General features: G+C 39.2%; 1 protein-coding gene across 4 annotated transcripts in view; it reads right to left on the bottom strand.

Annotated features, from left to right (window-relative positions):
- MCC (MCC regulator of Wnt signaling pathway) overlaps nt 1-24,937 on the bottom strand; it is a 213,010-nt gene extending 188,073 nt beyond the window's left edge. Inside the window, exons 1-3 of one of the 4 annotated variants that reach the window (XM_074932662.1) lie at nt 24,652-24,714; nt 22,449-22,517; nt 8,792-9,039 (exon numbers count right to left, since the gene is read on the bottom strand). In XM_074932662.1, the coding sequence (XP_074788763.1) occupies nt 8,792-9,026 (235 nt within the window). In that variant the 5' untranslated portion in view covers nt 9,027-9,039; nt 22,449-22,517; nt 24,652-24,714. Of the gene's footprint in view, nt 1-8,791; nt 9,040-22,448; nt 22,518-24,651 lie in introns of all 4 variants that reach the window. The other 3 variants (XM_074932661.1, XM_074932665.1, XM_074932663.1) reach the window with 3 other exon arrangements.

Below are 24,937 nucleotides of genomic sequence, written 5' to 3'. Positions count from 1 at the left end.
TCTTGTTCCTCCCACCAGATTCTTACCTGGTTTCATGTACACTGCATAGAAGACATTGTGTTAGGCTGTTATTTCAGTCCTTTTCTCATTAGGATTAAAAGTGAGGATAGCAAGCTCTAAGGCAAAGAAGGCACAGCTATACTCCATCCTGACTAACTAAAGCAACTTACTCCATGGGATAAATCTGTTTCATGAACTTAGATCTAACAGAAATACTGAATTAAATCTATCATTTTTGCTCTAAAAAAGCAAAGCCTTAGACTTCTCAGAAAAAATGCATATGATACCTTTGATAATTTTTGTTTAGATTTAGTGTTTTCTAAACCCCTCAAATAATAAAAAGCTCCAGAACACTTTGATACCATGCCAAGACAAGCAACTATACTGTTAAAGAATACGAGCAGCATTTTATATGCCTTTACTAGTAACATATAATACAATGCACATGCTTGATAGCATTACAGAGATCACAAAAATACTCACCAGTATCAAATGACCTAATAGAGCATAATGGCTTTGGCACATGACAAAGAACAATGGAAAAAGAAGTCAAGGTTTGACTGAAATAGTAAAATTATTTGCCTTTGAGTATATATAAAACTCACAATAGACAAGAATTCTTTTGTAGACATAAGTCAGTAAAAGAAACCTTCTCCAGTTATGTCTGTCAATACCCACTGAAGGCTCATGCAGAGTTTTAGGTGCATATCATAAGTGTAGTCCATATACATACCTCAAGTACAGACAGCTCATGCTTCATCTCCCCTGTGTCCCTGAACTACACTTAGAACATTCTCGCTTTCTACTGGTATGTTTCTTCAAATCACCACAAAACCTCAACTGTATTTCAGGTTCACTGAAGTATCCTCGGTATTGGTACATTCAGAATTCAGGAAGTCTGGAATTTTATGCTGCCAGACTCACTACAGGGTATAACTACAGAGTAAATCTGGGAAACACTTAAATACACCTTTAAAGAAATTAGAAGAGTTTGAAAGTTAACTAGCACTGTCACGCTAGCATTTCTTTTTTTAGGCTTTTGGGTTTTGGTTTTTTTACAGTGCATGACACATTTTTATAAGCAGATTTTTACCAGGTATAAAAACTATGTAAAATCTTAGGAAAAATAAACCGAATGCCTATATGAAAATTAGGACAGATAAAGAATGAGCTTGCAAAGAACAAAACCATAAAGTAGACAATCAAAGTTTGTATCCAGTAACTCATTCCTTATAAAATCTTAAGAAAGTAAAACACTTAGTGATGTGCCTAGTGAAATAAAAAGGTTCTCTCATTACCACTTCACAGTCATGCAACACAGCTAAGTGGATGAAGAAGCTGGGCTTGTTAAACCAGTAGCCCAAACCATGCATATTAACAAATGTTTGTGGAATTTTGGCCAAATCACCTTCTTCAAATTTATTTCAATTACTGTAGAAATGCATATCTGTAAACTACCATGGTTTCAGTACTTGCCAGCAGCCTGGCATTGACCACGTAGGAAACGATGAAACACAAAAAAGCACACTATCCATGACCCCCTCATTTACCTGTCCCTGAATTTGAAATGATTTAAGATTATCATTGAGATATGACAACAATTTCTTCTATTCAGGAACAAGAAACGGATGATGGGAATGACATCAACAGTCTAGAAATCAAGGTTTCCTAGAATCTGGTGGTGTTTCATTACCAAACTTAATTTTGTCAGAATACTGATGGCTAACAACTGCATTGCATCAGAAACTCAATCTAATATTTCATTTGAAGTTTATAGTAAGGGAGAAAAATAACCCCTTTTTTCCTGGAAACTAATAATTTCTACTAAAACCAGGTGTGTATAGCAATAGGAAAAAGGGCACATAAAACCTGAAATCATACAGAGGCTAGATGAAGTTTCAAGTATAGTGTTTGTACTGTATTTTTGAAGTTATTTTTTTCTCACATGGCAATTTTTTCTAAAGGTGAAAAATCAGCTTCCCCCCAGACTATCTTCACTCAAAACAATCTCAATTCAGATCTGATTTCAATTCATGTGTACCAAAGCAAACAAACAAAACGTCCTGAGTATGTTGTCATCTGTCATTGTCTTTTGTTGCTTGAAGTTTTATGAATATGTCAGATCTACACTGGTGATTATTAGAAGCTATGTCACCACATAAGTCAGGAGAAGGTAAACAGAAATATGCTGAGAAGCCACACTTGTTTCACAAAAGCTAGAGAGTGGGATATATCACAGTACTCATTCCTGAGCCAAATGAAGCATGGCCACTATGAAAATCCCAGATGCATCCTTTGGTTTCTCAAGCTTATCACAGTTTCTGTAGAAAGCATAAACTGGGACAAAAGTGATGAAGTGATGCTGTAATCCAGTTCCACACTCCACATGGCACGCCACAGATCCCTCTCTTGCCACTGGAGTTCACCACGAAGCAATGGACAGCAGTAATGTTACTCTCCAACAAGCCAGACCTGTGGTGCTAAGAAGGCCAAGGACTGGGCTCCAGCTCTAGCTACATGCTTGTGTCTGGGCCAACCATTCTATTGGCTCTTGGTAGCAGAACCTATAAAGAAGGGCAGCTTCCTGTGTTTCCCCTGTAAGCATTCTCTGCCCACTAGTCTGTTGGTCTTCCCCCTTCCCTCCAATTTTTTAAGCTATTTGCTAATTTCAAAGACATCTCATAACAATAACAGTGTCAGAGTCTCAAATACACTAAATTCCTGTAAGTTCTACGTAAGGCACCAAGATGACAGACTTTGTTAGTGCTCCTGCTGAGAAAAATAATGCAATGTGATGCAATGCTCAACCTTGATTAGACACACCGGGGGGGGGGAGGAAATAAAAAAGATAAAAACCTCACATACATGGAAGAAGGAGGTCAGGAAACTGAAGCAAAGCAAAAAGAATTTGTTCTTCTTACAGCAAAAGGGTAAGCCGTGCTACTCGTGGAGACAGGACATGGTGAATGCTAAAGACCAGCAAGGGTTCAGAGACTCAGTTCTGTAAAACAGTATTACAGAGACAATGCATGTGTGAACAAGTGCAACTATCTCTAGTTCAATGTCCCTGAACTGAAATATAACAGGGTAACATCATCACACGCTCACCAAATTTCTACGATTTTCTCTAACCACTTGCTTTTCACCACTCTAAGAGAGTGGATATCATTTCAGAATAACCTCTGGTCTAATACAGATTAACCGTTCTTACATTTCACAAATATTCAAACCATAAAAAAGCTTCAACCAAGTTTGCTGGCCTATTAGACACCAGAGAACCCATCCTGCAGGGATTAATTCCATCCTTTGTAGATTCACTAGTGTTTCACATATATTATACATTGCAGTTTTAGTAAAATTAGTCAGCTGTCAGTTACAAATCCCTTGGAAATCCAGGTTAATTTGTTCTGCTGTTTATAGAACGTAGCACTCTCTATTTATAAAAACAAACAAACAAACAAACAAATCCCTATATTCTGCTGCTTTTCACAAAGATAGTGATATCAGAAGATTATTTAAAAGTAATAAACTGAACCATTTACAGTTAATGGAAGTTTGTATGTAGTTAAATTTTGCCTAGCAGATATTCACAGCTTTTACAGTCAAACAAATCTAAGGTGAAACTTCGTTCATCAAGAAAATCTGCAGCACAACTCTGAGACCTGTGTATGGTCTGTGGACCTAAGTTCTGTAGTTTTAAACTAAATATAGCATAAATACATATAATAACTGCATCAGTTTCTTGAAAGCAATTTATTTGCTGTAAAATCAAACACAGAATTAATGCAAAGCAAAAGTAATAATTTTTCAGCCCCAACTGGTCTGCCTCTCATGTTTACCCACAGGCTTTATTTGAATCAAAGGAATTTCTACCATGCCTTTGACTAATTCCCACACTTGATCCACAATGTAAATAACTTATCAAATTTTTAAGGGACTTATTTTCAGTCCCTTGAAGAGAATGGGGAGTTGGCTATAAATTTATTACTAATTACTAACCTACAGTCAAAGATTGCTTACAGACTCTGGTATTCATAACTATTTATCTAGAACAGGAAATCAGATCAATAAGCACATGCAGCTTTCAGTAGGACAGGAAACCATTCACCTGTCTGAAGAAAGAATTTATTAGTAAACAGTATCATTTTTTGTTCATCCTCAGCAACAATGGGTACTAGAAATAGGCTATAGTTTTTATATAAGACATATAAAATTATATATTTCTGAAAAACCTAACAGAAGCCACAACTGTTCAGGGAACTTCCTGTCTTAAATCATTAGAGCTGTAGTTCTTGGTTCTCATTTGCCAGGCAATCCACTTTCATCACTTACTAGATGATTAACACAGATTTACCATGCCCATCATGGCTTTCAGTCTCCATAACTGGAAGTAGGACCCACAGATCTGATCTGTAACTGATGCTCTTCATGTATTTCCTACTGAAATGTTGTATTAAAGAGACAGGTAGCATATAGTCACTGCAAGACTCCACCACACTTTCAAAAGTTATTTCATCCATTTTTACTATATTTTAAACAATTGTTAAACAATTAACAGAGCTCATGTTCCATTTCACTTATAGAAAAATTACTGGTTATCACTGGCAAATTATTGTTAAAGCTCCCACTGACATTGTGTGGGGTAAGAACTACAACACATTATAATAGTTTTGTGTTGCTGATATCCAAGCAGCAAAAAGCATCATTCTAGTAACTTGAAAAATGTCCTTTTTCATGCATTTGAGTAAAAGATTAAACTTTTATATCTATACACTCATTTGATTGTCAAGATGGTAGAAAAGGACACAGGTTTGGCTTACTGAGCACACATGTCACTGGGTATTAATAAACCTGAATCCCATACCTTAAATAAAACAGTCAGCTGGTTTCCTTACCACTGCATCCCACCTGGAAATACATGAGGGAAACATTTTTGGGGCAAAGTTGGGCAAAATTATTAGGATAACCTTATCAGTGATAAAAAATGATGGGTGAGACAAAGTTCAGTAGTCTTTTAGATGCAATTATTTCTCAGGACCCTTTTCCCCCAGTTATTTTCTTTATAATGAAATGCAAAAGTTGCAGGTAGCAGAGAAAATATTTTATTTAGATATATGCATACATTTTTGCACTCTTCGTTAAGAAATTGTGAACAGCTACAAGAAAACCCTGCACAAAATGCTGTTTGACTGGTAACCTCTGCACACTTACATACAAATTTGCAATGTAAAAACATCCATGAGGAAGGCTGAGTTCATTTGCTCCAGATCACCACTCTGAAATTTATACATCCCACACAGATACATTGTAGCAGCTTTCAAGGATTACCAGCAGCTAACACTTTATGTAGAAATTAGCCTCAAAAAAAGCCCTATAAACTATCTTTAAATAATGTTTATTAAAAACAGTCTTCTTTGTCCAGAAAAAAAGATACACAAAAGAAGAACATCCACCAAGTCTGTATGTTTGAATTTGCACATGATGATGTCTCCCATGTTGAACAATGTTTAGAAAGCAAACAGTCAATTAACACAATCAACTCTTTGATCAGTAATGACTATATACATGAGCCTTCAGAGACATGAAAGGCATAGAGGCATGTGCAGATCATAATTCAAGCTTGACTGCAAGTATAATTCCTCAGCTCTCATTATGTTCATACTCTGTGGGGTGTTTATATCACAGAAATACATTACAGTGGTGTTTCCTTGCCTCTAAAAAAAGATCTGTAGAACATCTTGAACAGTGCTAACAAAATGTTGGGGTTTTTTTTTCAACCAAATAAAAATCAGTTGCATTCTAAATGCTCATTATTATTATTATTTCCTCCCATTCTGTTTTTTGTTTACATGGGGGAGCATCTCCTTATGTTCTCTAATTACTGAAAAGTCTTACAGAATCTGCAAGAGTCAAGGCAGGACAAGTTCAAAAACCATGAATTCTCTGTAGGTTTAAAACACAGTACAGTAAAATAGTCAGGCTTCAGCAGCACAAAGTGAAATATCCCAAGGCAGGAAATTCAAAGGTCTTCTGGACTTAACTTTTGAAAAAAAAGGAAGAAAAGGAATACAAATACACTTACCAACTTTAAAAATGTGTACAGTTAACTCTTGCACAACTAACAGAAATTGGAAAATAGGAGAAAAGAGTAGGGATTGAACTGTATATATTAACAATTTTGAATGTTCGCCTATGACTATTTTTTGGCAGCAATTAGTAAGATTTCATTTTGAGACTGTAATAGAGACAGTAAAGCTCAAGACTTATCTTTTACCCTTGATTATTTAAAATTGTAATTATTAGGCTGGTTTTTCTAAGAAAGAAGATTTTAAAACCCAAGTTGCCAGAAATCTGGTCAGCAAACACGAAAACTTTGTATAGCATCCAAGGGCACAACAGGTTTTCTGTTTTGCAGGAAACCACAGCAGTGGCAGCACAAAAAAGAGCCAGCAGAGGCAGAAGATAACTGTATGAGCTAGGGAACACACACCATCTTTAATCCAATAAAAAAATATATTAGGCACAATCTTCGTTTTGAACTGTTGTCCGATACAGCTCCTGAAAGAGATCCATGGGGTGGAAATTCATGGGGATCAACTGAGCTCAAGGATTCTGAAGATTCAGTATCCACCGTAATGGAGAAATGGGCGCAGAAACTACGGAGTTAATCATCTTGAAATTCAAGAATATATATGGAAGAAGGATAAACAGAGGAAATGTTAACAACAAAATACCTCTACAGCATAATATGACTATGAAGCAGTGATAAAGCTATGTAAAGCTCTAAGTAAACAGAGCTATGAAACCGATTTGCTATGCTGAGAAGACAAAAAGAAAAGCCAATGAGCATGAGATGATGCAGTCAATGTAAAAAGCAGTAAGATAAGGAATTCACCAAGGATACAAAGCAAACAAGGAAAATTTGAATGCTTGAGATGACCAGCCAGAAACATGTAGAGAGTTACTAGAAGACAGAACAACATGCTAAACCAACTCCCCAAAATAAATAATTCCCACAAAAACAAACCCTCAAACCAACACATGCCTAGTTTTACATTCTAGGAGACTGACTACTGAAAGAATAAGGCAGGTGTGACTGACCAGTAAACTGCTACCATGGAAGAAGGCTCAGAGGAGACGGGCCAAGGTAATGGGCCCATGAAGCTTAGGGAATAATGCAGCCTGGGACTGACCTCAGCTATCGCAAAGAAGCTGACTTGATCTCAACACCACGTGGATCCAAGGGTGGTCTTTGCTTTAAATAAACAGCTATCAACAGCTGAGTGAATCAACGGGTGATGGGTTTCTCCCAGAGTTCATTAGAAGAGTGTGAATGTCACTCTGAGTTAGCCAAGCCAAGTGAGGGAGGTGTATTTGTGGCTCAGCATAACATAAAGACTACGAAATTGTAGACAACTAACAAAAGAATTTAAAAGAGAGCAATGGGCTTAAGCTGGCTTCAACCCACATATGTCCTTCTGGTAAAATGGGGGATGCCCAGAGTCGTGATGGTGAGCAGACCAGAGAGACACTGGAAATCATGTTGACATTGTGATTGAACTGTGTATTGCAATTGCTGTATTCTTTATAACTTTTATCATGATGCTAAATCAGAAATCCCATGTAATATCAGCTATCTTCAAATAAGTAAATCTGATATTCAGCATGACATCCTCTACACGTGGGACATCTAAAAGAACCTGGTCAGAGAGATCTGGACTCTGACAACAGGTCAGTTATATGAGGAACCATAACACAGATAAGCAAACTCTCTAGGAAGGTATATGAAGTACATCTGACTGTAAAAAATATTCCTATCTTAATTTAGGACACATGCAAAGAAAGATTGGGATGACTGATGAAGAACCTCATTAAAAGAGTATTTTTAAAAAAATCTAGGCTCATGTAGGCTAAGCAAAAGGTTGAGGGGACAGAGCTCTAATTCAATATAATCAGAGATTGATTGTCTTCTGAAGCATGAATGTAGGTCAGTTCCAGATCACAGGCCAGCAGTCACGTTTAGCTAGCATGCAGCTGTTATAGGGGGCTAGAGCACTGACAACATCTCCAGCTTTTTCCAGAGTACCTTGCATTCTGGGATTTTTGACCACAGAAGCTGTGTCCTCTGGCCTCTTGCATCTGTTACAAGGTGAAACGAAGTCTTTTTGTAGGTGTTAACATTTCTGATATAATGCCAGTTGATGACAGTCCTATCAAGGATCAGACTCAACGACACAGACAATCCCTTCCTACATCCCACGTTCCTATAGATGGTATAGCAAGGGTGGAGGGAGGTCAAAAGGAAAAGAGAATTTCTGTAGTCTTTAAATCACAAGGCACTTCCAGCACTTCAGATCCCCAACTAAGTAGAATGATTTTTAAAACATTCAAGAAATATCCACATTCCTACAATACATCACATCTGAAAGACAAAAGACTGAGATTATTTCTCTCCTCACTTTTAATATTTCTACCTGCCTACCTGTCTGGGCTACACAGACAACAAATAGCTCACTGGATCTTCAATTACATAGATCTCACCCTTAGAAAGACTGTTGTCTTGTGCAAGTAGGGTTGCTAGAAGAGGATGCACTGAAAGCATTCTAGTCTACATACCAATGATCAGACTGCATTAGTTACAACAGCACTCTAATATACAATGAAATTATGCCAGAGCATATTCAAAAAGCCCTTTAGGTGCAATCCTACTATCAGAAAAATTGGTAACAAACCCCATGGATTTTATCTTTTGTAAAATTACACCAACAGGACATTTAAAAGTCATACCTACCTAAACTGTTATTGCTGCTAGTTGGCCAGGAAGCTATTCTATCCCTTAACTTTTCCTTTTTACAAGAGTCATCCGATTTCACAGAAAGCTCCACTTCCTTCTTCCTGATTTCTTGTACCAGTTCCATGCGACACTGACTAAAATCCTGGAAGGAAATTTTTCCATTTTCATCTGCTCCCAGCTGGTGCATGATCTCCACGACAGACTCCTCCATATTCAGCTGGCGGCACACCATCAGCAAGTCATTCCTAAGGATATTTTTAGAAGGAAAATGGGGGTAAGGGAAGGATGGAAGTAGAAGAAAGGTTGAAGAAGTAGAAACAGAGAAGAAAAAACACAACAATTTAGTTTAGAAGAAAAGGAATACTAGTTCTGTCTAATCTGGAAATGCACAGATATTTAAAAACAATAAACCAACTACTACTTTTGTTAATCCAAAAAGAACTATGAGTTTGGCAAGAAATTACAACACAGAAAGACTATGGAAAAGAAGGAAACATATTTCTTTAAGTGTTAACATTTATTTTCATGTCATTATTAAGACTTCTACTAGCAGAGACAGATGCAAGGGAGAGTTGAATCCTGCTGTTGATCTCCACATTATCCTCGGAAAAGGTGACATAATAAGAATTTAAATAATTATATTCTCACTAGATCAATGGCTACTTACATTTCTATTTTACTCAAGACAGGCCAAAGAAATTTCTTTTGCCACTGAACAGCAGTAGGCTAAAGAGGAAAACATATAAAGGACAAAGAAAACAGCAGAAAAGGTAAATACTATTTTGATTACCTGGCATCAAGCCTGTCTCCAAACATTCTGACTACAAAACCCTCTTAAGAAGCTTGCTTGGTCCAACTGTTTAATGAAATCACAAAAGGGGCAGGATGGCAATACTATGAAAAAACACTCTGGTGGCGACACAAAGTGCCCAAGACAGCTGCAACCAAATCAACATGGAAGATACAGTACATGACACATTTACAAATTTATACCATGTGTTCTTAGGCGAGATGCATGCAAATAACCCTAAACATACTAGTCTAGTTTCTAGTAGAAAAACAAAAAGTCAGCAACACTATGACCAATGCCATTTTCTATTTTATGTGAAGATAAAAACCTCAGAAAAATACTTTAGGCTTAATTTGGGGTATAAGTCTAATCACAGGAGAAAATATTCTGAGGGGTTTGTTCCCCACCATTCTTTTTCAAAGATGAAGTAACATTAAGTATTTTGAAAGAATTCTCAACAGCAGCAACTGGTAAAACAAACAAACAAACAAACATGAATCCAAAGTTGATAACTAAAGAAATGTGAATAACCATTAATAAGTCTACTCAGGGAACAAGAAGAAAGAAGGTATTGGATGTTAATTGAATATGAATATGTGGCCTATTAGACAAACACTTGATATTCTCCAGCAGTGCTGGATGCATCGCTCAGTGAAATTCCTCATTCATTTGCTACATCAGAGACTAAATCAACCCCTCAGAAAAGGGAGGGTTTTCTTGAAGATATTGTCATACTTTTTTTTTTTTTAAAATGTAAACCACTAAAAAAATCCACTGCTGTTTTTAATCAAACACAACTCTGCAACAGTAAACCCAGATCAAATAATCTTCCTGAGCAGACAGAGAAAGCACCTCTGGCTCCTTTCCAGATGCTCATAGTTTTCATAAACAGCAGGAGACAAAGTTGATAGACTCAGGCCTGACTCATTCTGCTATTACTCAGAAAGACTCAGCCACCAAAATAAACAGAGTGCCAAAAGACCCTCTTTCATCCTCTTTTCTTCCTGTTCCTCTTCCACCTACCAAAGGAAGAGGCATGGGGAGAGAGGAAATAAAATCTTGAAATAACTTCTCCAGCAACTGAAGGATGACAGATATAATACTTACTTGTCAAATGACAACTAATTAAATTCTAAATAAAATGTGGGTAACAATTCAGTCAGATCTGAAGCAACTGCTCTGCACTATCAAAATCTTCTTGGTTCCCCATTCTTTCTGATTTCAAAAGTTAAAAAAAATTACCACTACTTTGCCACTCTCACACTTCACTACTTCTTTCCCACCATCCTTTTCTTAAATATTTTTTGAGTTGGACTGAATAATACTACCACACCAATTCATATCACAAATAGTATGAACATGTCATAGATTCTTTTAAGTGTTGCTTTTTATGTTGTACAAAACTTTTCTGTAGGAGAAAGGCAAAGGAAATGTGTAATAATATTAATATTATGTGAACTATATTAGCATTTTTAGTAGTAGTATTATTTCATTGCTAATATCTGAAGATCATTCGGAAGGTTTCTGTGAAAAAGTGATACAGTGAAATATCCAAAGTTCTTGCATGAACAGTTTCACTGAAGTAATTTATTATCACAGTCAAGGTTCACGTATTCTACAGACAGAAGCTGTATATAGGGTGGAGCTTCGTAACTCTGTTCCACACAGGAATTTCAAAGCTGCCTAAAAGAATTCTTGGCAGAGATGTTTACAGTAAAACTGGAGTGTAATAATAATAATTACATTATGACCATGTATTTTAGCAAAAAATAAATAAAATCTTCACTTATGACAAGAAACTACTTTTATTACAAGAGAATTACATTACATAGGTCAAGTATAAATGATTGATACTTGCAGTTACAATTTCAGTCAGTTTTGGTCTCAGCTTTTAATCCAGTCAATGAATAGGTAAATAATCTTAGCATGGCTCGGTTCCCCATTTTTAAAAATTGAGACAACAATACAAACCAACCTCACAATGCTGTTGCAAATTAAAATAAGGATGACAAAGTATTCAAGTTTTTGTAAGGAGAATGACAGATACAATTAAGCTATGCCTACATGTGTTCTCTTGCAACAGATCAGATTTAGCACTGCAGACTGAGGGACTCCCCAGAAGACTGATCATTTTGGAGTGTCAGGAGAAGCAGCATGGAGCAATGTTGCCAGGGGCTTTCTGGGCAAAGGCCTGCTGCCCATGCCTCTGAAGAGCCATTTTACCATGCTGGGGTGGGATGAAGCTCTGGCATGGGACTAACAGGACCCCACACCTTGCACAGTGTGCGGCCACTGCAAGCCTCCATTCCCATACAGCCCACAAAGGACATAACCAAATTGGTATCTGGTTCCCGCCAGCCACTCATTTTGATTCAACGTTTAAAGTCAAGATGACTGTAACAGTATCTCCTAAGACAACAGTTCAATACAGACAAAAGCTTGGCTTTGGTAGAAAGATTTACATAATTCCAGCACATCTGGTCTTAAATCCTGAATATTCTCTATTCTGTGGGAGTTAATTGGCACCTTTCTACTAACTACTATAAAATTTCGATCAATTTTTATGGTGACAGACACACAGAAGACAGCTGGGAACAAGAGGTCTGTATGTTAGAGAACCTACTCAACCCATCTAAATATATTTCAAATGAATTCTCACCTCAATTCAAAGGTAGGAATTTTTCACAGTCCAGAGGTTTAGGCATTTAAAGCTACTCAGATGCTCTGAAAGTACTAGTTAACATGTACCATACAAGCACCTGCCACCCTGTTACAGAATTATTTTATTAAACATTGTCTTATGACAAATCAGTGTTGCTCACCTTAAGCTGATGAGCACTGGGGAAAAAAAAAAAACCACAACTAAAGACACAGAAGTGACAGAGTTTTAAAAAAACCACACATCAGAGAATACTGTGATATGTAATATTTTAAAATATTTAGAATGTTTTTCATCCTGGTAAGGCATAATTTCACTTTTTGTGCCCCATTTTCTCTCCAGTAACTGTCATGGGTTTTGTCCAAGATACCCAAATGGAAATTAAAATCCAGACAGTCAGCTTTATTGCTTCAATTGTGGTTAAGGTTTAGCTCTTCACACAATGGAGAAACAAAAACATAAACTACAACAAAATTTAAACTGTAATAGTTCACATAAAAAAAATATCTGGACTTTCCATAGTGTCACTTTCTATTAACAGTCTCAATAGACTATATCCCAAACATGTAAAAAACTTCACATAAAAATACATATTAACTGACATCCATGCAAGATGCATCCATTTTTCATTTTACAAATCAGAAAGATGCCTTGGATTCAGCAAGTTTGCTACACAATATCAAAACCCTTCTCCAAAATACATTATCCAGAATACTTTTAGGTTAAGGAGCCTAACACTAGGAGAAAAAAAAATATATTTCCTTAAATAGAATCTTTTAATTTAACCTTGAATTAATTTTACTTTCACTGGAATAACATACTCTAAAATTTTAAAAAAGGCCCACATAATGTTTTCAGGATATGTTAGCTATCTGGTCAATGATATACAAATTTTGAAAACAGACAGAAAGAAAGCTAAGGAAACTGTAAAACTGAACTCCTGCCATAACAAGAAACTGTTATTTTAACAGGAAAGCATCACTTACCACATCAATCCCTCAAGAATTGCTAGATATTCCATCTTCTTAATTCCTACTAACAGTTTAAGAAGGACAGAATTTCTCTAACAATTAAAAAACTGAGCCTAGCTTATAAGTTGATATATATTTGAAACATTTCGACGTTCTACCCCAAGAAAAATTAAATACAAAACCACTGTCACACATACTGCATTTTATAATAAAATTGGGCAGTTAAACATATAAATCAATCATACATGTGCACACTCTAAAAATTACAACATAAAAGTGTTCAGAGGTTGTTATTTTTTTAATTGGGTTGGTTGATTGGTTGATTGGTGAGGTTTTTTTAATAAATGGAAGATCAAAAATTGAAATGATGAAACTTCTCTAAAACAACTAAACAGGATTAGCAAGATAGTCTTTTTCTTTCCTAGAACAGTCAAACCCCTTCTGTACTCACTTTTAGCTTGTTCTGATTATGGCTTTCATAAGCATGAGGAACAACCTAGGAATGCATATAGATACACTGCACAATACCTGCATGAGGTTGGCTCTGACACTGAACAGAACCATAAAATCATATAATGGTTTGGGTTGGAAGGGACCTTAAAGATCATCTAGTTCCAACGCCTCTTCCATGGTCAGGGACACCTTCCAACTAGATCAGGTTGCTCAAAGCCCTGTCCAACCTGGCTTTCAACACTTCCAGGGAGGGTGCAGCCACAGTTTCTCTGAACAACCTGTTCCAGTGTTTCACCACCCTCACATTAAAGAATTTCTTCCTTGTATCTAATCTAAATCTACCCTCTTTCAGTTTAAAGCCATTACACCCCTTGTCCTATCATTACACTCCCTGGTAAGAGTCCCTCCCCATCATTTCTGCAGCCCCCTTTAAGTACTGGAAGGCTGCTATAAGGTCTCCCCAGAGCCTTCTCTTCTCCAGGCTGAACAACCCCAACTCTCTATGCATGTCCTCTTAAGGGAGGTACTCCAACCCCCTGGTCATCTTTGTGGCCTCTGGACCCGCTCAAGCAGACAGCAGATCTATGTCCTATGTGGGGTCTCAGAAAAGTGAAGTAGGGGAGGAGAGCTGGAGGAAGGGGCAGGGAAGGAGAAGGAGAGAGCAGGGCAGAGGTGGGGTTCCAGCATTGTCTCAGGTCTGGTAATCTTGGGTAGGAGCTGCACAACCCGCAGTTTTCTGTTACCTTTTGAAGTTCATCTTATCGGCTGATCTACATACTAGACAAAGAGAGGCAGGTATTCCACAAACTCATTTGCATGAGAGAGGAGAAAAAGGTGGAGCTCGGGAATGGGGTGCATTAACCGTTTTGTCCAACTGAGTTGGTGGTCATCATTTCCCCCTATCACCTTTACCTTTTCCTCAGTTTTTGTTTCTTGGGCAATTATTCAGTCATTAGCACCATCTGGTGTTGGGTGTTTTCACTCTTATCACTCCTAGCTCTTCTTCAAGGTTTTAGTCATAAATTAAAGTGTAGGCATTAACCCGAACATACTCGGTCTATGTCTCCTGGCTTCAAGGCCTACCTAGGAAATTTGGCTATACAACTGCAAGGGAGCAGAGCCATGCACACTTCAATACACTCAGCACTTCACTAGGCAGATAATTCATTCCTTAGACTAACCACAAAGGCCACAATTTGTGCTGAGGGTTTCTGTATCAATGAATGTTTGAGGAATTAACTCCTTCAGTTCCTCACCTCACAGATGGTCTTGAACCTGATCTCCTAGAGTGGGTGGTTCTTCATCCTCCCAGTCCCCAACTTTGCCTTCTGTGTCTTGGACAGTGTGGCTAGAGCCTTGCTGGTGAAGACTGAAGCAAAAATGTTGCTTAGTACCTCAGCTTTCTCCATATCCTGGGTGACCAAGTCTCCCTCTTCCTTGCAGGGAGGGTGCACACTTTCCCTAGTCTTCTTTTTACCACTGATGTACCTATAGAAGCTTTTCTTGTTGCCCTTGACGTCCCTGGCCAGAATTAATTCTATCGGGGCTTTGGCATTCCTAACCCAATCCCTGGCTACCCAGACAGTTTCTTGGTGTGCCTCCCAGGCTATCTGTCCTTGCTTCCCACCCTCTGTCGGCTTCCTTTTTATGCTTGTGCTCACTCAGGAGCTCCTCGTTCATCCATGCAGGCCTTCTGGTGATCTCACCTGACTCTGTCAGGATGCATGGCTCCTGAGCTTGGAGGAGGTGATCCCTGAATATCAACCAGATTTCTTGGGCCCCTCTTTCCTCCAGGGCTTTATCCCATAATACTCCGCCAAGCAGATCCCTAAAGAGGCTGAAGTCTGCTCTCCTGAAGTCCATGGCAGTGAGCTTGCTGTGCACCCTCCTCACCACCCAAAGGATCTTGAACTCCACCATTTCATGGTCACTGCAGTCAAGGCTGCCCTTGAGCTTCACACTCCCCACCAGCCCCTCCTTGTCGGTGAGAACAAAGTCCAGTATAGCACGTCTCCTCATTGGCTCCACTACCACTTGCAGAAGGAAGTTATAATCAATGCATTCTGGGAAACTCCAGGATTCCTTGTGCCCTGCTGTGTTGTTCCTCCAACAGGTATCAGGGTGGATGAACTCGCACATGAAGACCAGAACTCGTGAATGTGAGGCGGCTCCTATGTGCCTATAGAGGGTCTCATCTGCTCGGCCTACCTGGTCAGGGGGCCTGTAGCAGACCCCCACTATAACATCTCCTGTCCCTTTCATTCCCTTTAATCCTGACCCATAAACTCTCGGTTGGCTCCTCATCCACCCTCAGGCAGGGCTCCATGCACTCCAGCTGGTCACTGACATAGAGGGCGACCCTGCCTCCTCATCTCCCCTGCCTGTCTTCCTAAAGAGCCTGTGTCCTTCCATTCCAACACTCCACTCATAGCAGCCATCCCACCGCATCTCTGTGATGCCAATAAGATTGTAGCCCTGCAGGAGTGTACACATCTCTAGCTCCTCTTGTTTATTCCCCACACTACACATATTTCCATAGAAGCACTTAAATTGGGCCCCCAGTGAAGCTGACTCTTTGGCTGGATTTCCTTTGTGCCGCTCTTGAGGTGCTCTCCTGCTGGTCTGTGACCCCTCTCCAGGCTCTGGGCATCTACTGCTGGCACTGGCATCAAGCTGGTAAGATTGGGATGGTTTGAGGCTCCATGCCCCTGGCAACTTTTGTTTAAAGCCCTCTTCACAAGCTTGGCAAGACTATGACTGAATATGCTCCTCCCCTTCTCTGACAGCTGGACCCCATCAGCTCCTAGCAGGCCACATTTCTCAGAGTGAGTGACATAGTCTAAGAAGCCTAATCCCTGGATGTGGCACCAGTCCCACAACGAACTGTTGATTTTCCAGATTCAACTGGTCCTCTCAAACAACTTATCTTTGACTGGGAGGACTGATGAAAAAACTGCCTGCACTACGGAGTCCCTTACTGCCACTCCCAGGGCTCTGAAGTCCTTGATATTCCTGCCTATATCCTTGGTGCTCACATTAAACAGCAGCACCTGATAATAATCAGTGGACTGTACAAGGTTTGGAAGTCTCTCAGTGGCATACCTGATTCGAGCCACCAGTAAGCAGCACACCTGTCTAGAGTGCATCAGGTTGGCAGATGGGTGCCTCTACACCTCTCAGAAGAGAGTCTTTTACCAAGGATCAGATTTTTTTTGCTGGAATTCCTAAAACTGGGTTGTGTGAAGGTTTCAGGTGGTTAAAGAATGCACAGAGCAAGAAGTCCAGATCTCAAATGAGAATAAAATCTTGTACTGGAGTCTAACAGTTTTTCCAACCCCATGGTAATAATGGCCCAGGAACATAAAGAGCCAGACTGAATGCAAGAACTAAGCAAAGCTTTGTCCCCATCTTGGGGACATTTTGCAGACTGCTTCTAAATGATGTTCCCTTGTTAGACAGCTGGATATGTTGTCTCTTATGAAATTTTCTATTCTGCTCATCCTAAAATTTCCTATTCTGCCTATTCTGAAACAAGAATTTGAAATAGAACAATGACAGGGCAAGGTACTGATTTAAGAATGTTGTAGTCAAAAGAAGAAAACAGGAGATAAGGGAATGAGATGCTTCAACTTTACATAAACAATGCATGTCTTGACTACAACTATACCTTTGAAGAGGAGCTAAAAGATAAAAAGGAAACAACTTGCCTCAAAAGGCATCAAAGGCATGATGATTGTCTGAGAAGTATGAAGTCAGCAAAGTGGTAACTGGGAGAAAGGTAAAAGCAGTGGGGGGAGACCATGACCACTGACTCAATTTAAGACCAGGAAGACTTGCCCCGTCTCACCATTTGAGTTTGCACAGCATAATTTAAAGACATTGTAACTTTACATCCAGACGACGGTCACGTTGTTAACCAATGAGGGACAAAGTGGTAAGAAACTAACCAGTAGCCATTACAGTAAATGGGTATTCACATAGTTTGAAGTGTATAAATGCATTTAAGATCTTTGTGGAATTACCACTTAGCACTTATCTTTGTGCAAACATGGAATAAATAAATAGCTCTGCTCTGCGAGTACTGGCATCTTGCACACCAGATAAACAACCCTGCTTGTGGGACAATAGATTGAGGCCAGACTTAGGACTGTACAGGACTGGGACCAAACTGCTTTGGAAATCTGAAACCCCAATACCTGCAAAGCTAGCAGAATAATATTACTTCTTTCGCAAGTCTTCAGAGACAGTTTTTTATTTCCATCTGTTCTGTTACAGAGTTGATCTTTTTCAAACCACTTGCTTGTAGGATACATGGCTTTATCACTCCCTAGTCTGATGACATCTGAGCAACCACAGCAGCTTCTATTTACACATTTTGTTCCTGATGCTGCTTCTAACAAGCACAGAATAGCTTGCAAGGATTAGGAAGCATTTACATCCATAATACATAAAATATAAAATTAAGTTTTCAGAGATCCTGACTGAACGTATTTACATGGGCTCATAAGCAACCATCTTATAGGTGAAACCCATGTTTTACCACCACAGAGCTGCAGAACTGCATGTACAGTATGTACAACTTCATGCCCTCAACAGCAAAAGAGGATGATAAAATCTTTGACAATCTGCATGTTTGTACATTTACAGAGTTTAGTGTAATTTTAGAGGCAACTATGAAGTTAGAACAGTCTCCAGGAGGTTACTAGTGCATATATGAACCAAATGATAGCAAAGCTCCTTGTTCATATCTTTTTGCAAAGTCTATATATTGGGCTTACTTCAGAAGAGGCATCATTTTAACGTTACACTTTAAGTCTACATTATTACATCCATACAGGTGCCTCTGCCTCTCCTCCATAGTTCTCAGACTATCTATGAAAGGAAAACAATTTAATCACAGCAAAGCATAACAAGAAGTTCAAGGAAGAAAAAATAGTCACAGAAAGAGCCTACTCACGCTTTTTTCCTATATGTGGAAACCACTTAGTGGCTACCACTGTCAAAACTGCTTTGGTAAATTCAGCCCTTTGAGAAAAAAAGGCCTTTTTGTCTTGTCAACAGAGTTGTCTGCACTCCACTTGACAACTCCCACCAACACTGGGAAATTACAGATTGCTAATCAAAGAAACACACAATAGAAAGGAGGACTTGGAGAACCTAATGTCCATGCAGTAGGTATGTTCTTTACATGCTTGAAGACCTTGACATATTGCACTTAGCCCCCTTGAGAACAATGAATGTTTCACCTCAACATTGAAGAGTAGCAGAAGAGACAGGGTAGCAACCACACAAGGCCAAACCTCTGTTTTCCTTAATTCTAGTAAAAGTGTAACAGTTACCCTATTGATGAATTTGGTACTTGGTATCTATCCATTTAGTTCTCACTAAATATCTAGGTTCAATACTAAGCGTTTGTTTCATTTACCTATTTTATTTACAGGGCCTTTCACAAGTTCATCACTATCTACCCCACACCAGCAGCTTCTTTGTGGATTTTTTCCCCCCTCATAACAATGTGTAGGGCAGTTTTGAGCTTATAATTTACTCATATTCTATGACATTCATATAACTACCTCCAGTTTATATACGAATTTTAAAACATATGCTGCTTGGACAATATCTCTGGCAATGCTTTATATGAACCTGATTTGTGTTCTCATATGGTATTACAGTCTACAGTATGCTGTATCCCCTTTCAACAGCTGCAAGGAGAAAAGTCAGATTAGTCTTTAAGAAACATCTATATTCACACCAAACACTTTGCAGTAACTACCTATTTTTAAAGGGGAGAGTAAAAAAAGGAATGGCAAAAGGGGAAAAGTAATTTTTATACTACTTTTTAAACACAAAAACCATGGGCACTTTAGTAATTTCATAGTTCTGTTCATACACATTCTCTCCTGAAGACCCATCAAACTCAACAGGGCAAATTCCGTGCTACTATACTCCAATCAGTTAAAAGTCTGCCCTACATTCAGGCAACAGAGCATAAAACATCTCATGTTTTATGTAAGGACCGTATATTTTAAATAACTAAAGGATTATTTTTATTCCAAAATTCTCCAGTTATAAGGCCACTCTCTATCTATTTATTTAAGAAGATTCCAAGGCTGTCAGTTTGGGCACTTACACTTCTCAGCAGTACTTATTTTACTTACAGAAAATAATTTAAAAAACCAAAGCAAAACTCCAAGAATCCTGTAAATGGATCTAGTTCAACCAAGTTAATAAATGAATTCACATGAACACTAGTTTGCAACCTGGATTACAGCAATAAATACTGTTACAGTTTCTTCCACAGGTATAAAACCCCAGTTTATTTAATTATACATCAAAAACTGTAACTGGATGTCAGTCTGAATACTAACTTGCTATGACACAGCATATATATTTTCAGACTTCAGACCCCAAACAACAACAACACAACAGCTAAGGCAATAACTTGCCTGACACAGACAACCCACACTGATTTTGTTCCTTTCATGTAATTGGTCCTTTTACACTTCAACAGGTATCTCTTTAATTAAGTACCGAAGTTCAAGCAACCACCCAAAAGTTTAACAGTAGTGGCTGTAGTGGAAAGTAACAAAGAGCAGGGAAGGATAAATCTCCTCCCTTAAAAACACAACGAATAGATACATACTTAGCCTTTTTGAAAAGACTTACTTTCTTTTTCTAACAGCATGTGGCCACTAAATGCAAAAGCACTGAGGGGGGTGCCAAAATATATACAGTAAGAAAGCTGGGAACACCCTACTACTGCAGCCCATGAAAAAAGGTAAGTAGCAGCTCGTCCTTGCACAGGTTCCAAAGCTATGTACCACTACAACCACTCATAGCGGATCAAATCCAACCAGTTCCTTTTAACTGCTTCTGTCTAGTAAAGGACACAGTCCTTCAGCATGTCCTTTGAACTGGCTGTATAAGCTCAATAAATACAAAATCAGTAGGTTAATGGGGTTTTAATCATCTTACTCTACCTTTATGAAACATTTTCTGTAAGGCACTGACCGCAGTGTAAAAAGTGTACACAGAAGAAAATATTTTTTTAAAAAATCTCTAGAAACAGAACTTCATTCCATTATTGTTAATATAATTCTCCCTCTGAATTTAACACTAGCTTTACCTTTCTGCTTCATAACCCTAGAAATTATTTATCCATGCTTAAAAATTAAAATCAGAAAACTAGCACATTTGTAACTTACTAATGAAATTATTTTTCTTCTTTACCCATTATGTCCATAGCTCATAGCTTCATTTTTTAAGCAAAAGTATTTCCTGCAGATTCAAAGTTACTTTATTTGGAACTTGCAGTGTTAGAACCCTCTTAGTGACTTTTGCATTAAAGATGAAATTTGTTATGTGCTAACTGGAACTTCAGTACAATATACATATAATAAAGCTAAAAGGCAATTAAGTTTCTGAAGAAGACATTAATCTAGTCCACCACCTGTAAAAACCCAGCATGTTCTCACTTTACTCACATCAACCAAGGCCACATATGCTGACCTTAAAAGAACAACAACAAAAAAAGCAGCAGGTGTCCTTTCCAATGCACCAATCCTCTGAAGCCAAATGTATTTTTAACTGTAATATCGGATTCTGAAGCTTTTCAAAGCAGAGTAAAAAGTAGAATGAAAGCAATTAGTGGTTTTTTTCGGTTAACAACTTTTTGTTAATAACAACACAATCCAACTACAGCTGCAAAGCAAAGTTCTGTTTTAAACAGTGTTTAAGGCTGCCTTTTGCTCCCAGGAAGGCTGATCCAGCTGATACCAAATGCTCAGAACCCAGCCTTAATCATGAACTGCTTTTCAGTCAGGGTTTTTTTGTGTAAAGTTACCTCTCATTGTTGAAATATCAGAAGAATGCCAAGTGCTTGCAATATGTTAAGATAATTAAGCAACTAATATCAATCCCCCAAAAACCAAAAGCCATTTCAGTACAAACCAACATGTTAAAACTCTTGTGTTTTCTTAGTACTTTTTTCTAACTAGATGTTGCAAAATTTCAATATGCATGTCAAATGCAATGCTCAAAGGCACAAGCTTAGTATTTCATACTCTATCATTCTGCTCCTTCTGCATTATAACCACCAACAGCACACAATCATGCTTTATAATTTTTCTATCACCCTATTTAGACCCTGAAAATTAATCAGCATCTCAGGACGTGCTCCTCCTCTCCATCTGTGCCTTTACTTCCTTGCTATTATTTGAAGAGGTTTACAGTTTGATGCACAACAAAGCATTTCCACAGCTGAGACACCATGTTATTTGATTAGGAATGCAAATAGCTCTTTTCCCCATGCAATATGAACTAAATAATCACACATACAAAATGCCTGCCTTTGCTTCAAGAATAAAGATCTTCTCTTTCCATAACAGCTCTGGAGTTGGAAAGAAAGACATCTTACAAACTGCTGCATGTGTTACGCAAACAAATGACTGGTCAAGCTTCAGCCCTGCAAGCAGAAAAGAAGGGATACTAATTCTGAAAGATAGGACCACTTCTGCTGAGTAACAGCTGCAAAACTGCAAATTTCAACCCCATTTCAGTGAAGTTCTGAAAAAGACGCTGGAATTAGTAAAAGGCTATAGATCAGTTCTAGTCCACAACGAAGTAGACAATTTTACAGTGCTAGCTTCTATGTTTTCAATACTTTATACAGATGCCTAGATATTTACTGCAATATTGAACCTGCTGTAAAAGGTGCAGTAATGTGCAGAAGTCAGCCTACCATCTCCACAGGCTACAAGGAAGAAAACAAAAAATTGTTACCCTCAAGAATGAGCAAAGGGAAGTCCAAGGAAGCAGGGCAAGAGGGAACCGGAGAGCCAAGTAACTGGCCTGTATGAAAAAAGAAAAAGCAGAAACAAGACAAACAGTATGCACAGAACAGCAAGATTAAGTTTAGTATAAAAGCAGATGTAACTTTTTAATCTCTATTTTAATTCATCATATTAAAAAGGATGCAATTATCTAAGCACTAAGACTGTAAACAACAAAGCCCCAATTGCTACTCTTCTAACAGTGACACTGTGTGTCCATGAACCAGAAAGAGCATTCTGTAAGACTATGATGATGCATACTACAAATATATCCAAAAACCACTGGGCAAATCAGCTCCTGCCTAAGTCACTGCCATAAAACGGATGATGAGGGATAATGAGACACTACACAAAGCAAGGAACACACTCTGTTATGATACTGATTACCCAGGCTAGCTAATGAAGTCAAGAATAAATTACTTCCTCTCAAGTCAAAGATCATTTGTTAAATATTCATTCACTACTTTCTCACAAATAAAGAAATCTAAGGGAAGACAGTAATTTATAACACTATGTTCTCTGATCAAGGTCATCCCAGTTCTGTTTTGAAGGCACAACTCCCTTCTGAAGCAACCTTCAACAACGGACCCACGATCTCCTCAAGGACTTTCAACTACTATCTTCTAAGCTTTATCTCCATTTCCTGCTGAAATTCAATGTCCCTCCTCAGACATGTCCTGGAGCTTTCAAAGCTTCCAAGCAACATTCAGAAACACCCATTCTGAAATATACAGAATACAAATTTGGAACAAAATTTAGGCAATGTAGAAAAGACAATCAGAAAGGAGTGACTTGTGTCATGTTAACACCTCTCAACTGTCCACATGAAGCACCAAAACATTAACAGTCCCTCAGTAAGGTCTTTAAATTACAAATATACAGCATTGCACGAGTGTGCTCTGAGGAGGCAGCATATGCTTTAAGTGAACATCATGAGTTTTCAGACATCAGAATAATTTCTATGAAGCCAGTAACAAAAGGAAAGAGAAGAGATCCTAGCACACTGGTTGGAAAGCATACATTTTCAAAGTTTACATTTCAGAACCACAACTGTCAAAATAATGATTAGACTGGGAGAAAAAAAGAGTGTTTGGGGAGCTGTTTAGATAAGGAATATCGTGACCCTTAAATTTTATTTTTAAAGTGACTGCCAGCTGTTACAGATTTTCAACAACTTTCTGGCTCCAAAGAGATGACAGTGGGGATTGTGGTTTACTTGGCCTTTTTGACAAGGTCATATTCTTACGTTTTAGGTTAGATGACAGGAATTCCCTCACTGACTCAGCTCTCCAGAGGCACTGACTAACTACAACTTGCAGAGGTTTCATTTTGATAATGGAGGTTCCCACCACCTCTGGCAAATCCTGCCCTTATATAAGTTCACTATTTTTAAAATTATGGTGTGAGAGCAGAGATCTAGCTCCAGAAATATCCTTTCAATAAAACCCAATCCTGAGCAAAGCACAACGCCAGTACTTCCAGATACACCAACATTTCGTTACGGCTTATTTCCAACTATCTACTGGAAATGTACATGCTCGCTACTTGCCCCTCAAAATCTATCAGTCTGGGTCACAATCCCAGAAGTAAGAGAGGACCAGCAGAGGAATTTAAATGAGACTGTATAACAAGGATATTGATAAAAACCTAGTAAAAAAATAGATGATCAGTACGAGTTTTCTCTTAGATTACCTGTGACCAGCGTTCTTTGTTTACTTGAAAAAATCACCTGCCTAGTGCATTAGGCGACAAAAACCACCCAGGTTAGAAGGCGTGACCTTCCAGATCTGGTGGAAGTCCTCCAGGCGGTGTTTGTCCACCCTCTCTCCTCCATTCCCCAAACGCTCTCGGTGCTGAGGCACGGCCGGAGTCCAGCTCTCGGAGCCCTCGCTCCGGGAGCCAACGGCTGCCCGAGGCGGCGGGGCGCGCCCCGGCCTGGGCCGACCGCTGCGCCCGCTGAGGCGCAGGCTGGGTCTGGCGGCGCCGCGCCGCGGAGGGCAGCAGGCAAGGGAGACAGGCGGCCCCACCGGCGGCGCGGAGGGTCCGGCCTGGCGGCGGCGGGTGCAACGCTCTGCAAACTACTCGAAGTCGCCGAGAAGTTGAGACGCCGCTCCCTGCCAGCGGTGCAAAGAACCTCCTCCCTCTGTCGCTACCTGCTGATGAAGCCGTCCCCATCGCCGTCGCAGGTCTGGAAGAGACGCCTCATCCTCTCCTCCTCGCCTGTGCTGGAGGTATCGCTGCTGCTGCTGCTGCTGCTGCTCACCTCCGCTACAGCAGCTGCCGCCATCATGCTCCCAGCTCCGGAGGAGGCGGCGACGAGGCTGCCTCGGGCGCCCAGGATTCCTAGTCCCGCCGCGCCCGCGAAGTGCGAGCGGCAGCACAACGCTGGGGCGGGGAGCCCCGCCGCGCCGCCCCGGCCCCGCAGCCGCCTCCCGCCGA

The sequence above is a fragment of the Athene noctua genome, chromosome Z (assembly GCF_965140245.1).
Source record: "Athene noctua chromosome Z, bAthNoc1.hap1.1, whole genome shotgun sequence".
Classification (NCBI taxonomy): domain Eukaryota; kingdom Metazoa; phylum Chordata; class Aves; order Strigiformes; family Strigidae; genus Athene; species Athene noctua.
Note: the sequence above shows the minus strand (reverse complement) of the source record. Positions and strands in the feature narration are given on the sequence as shown.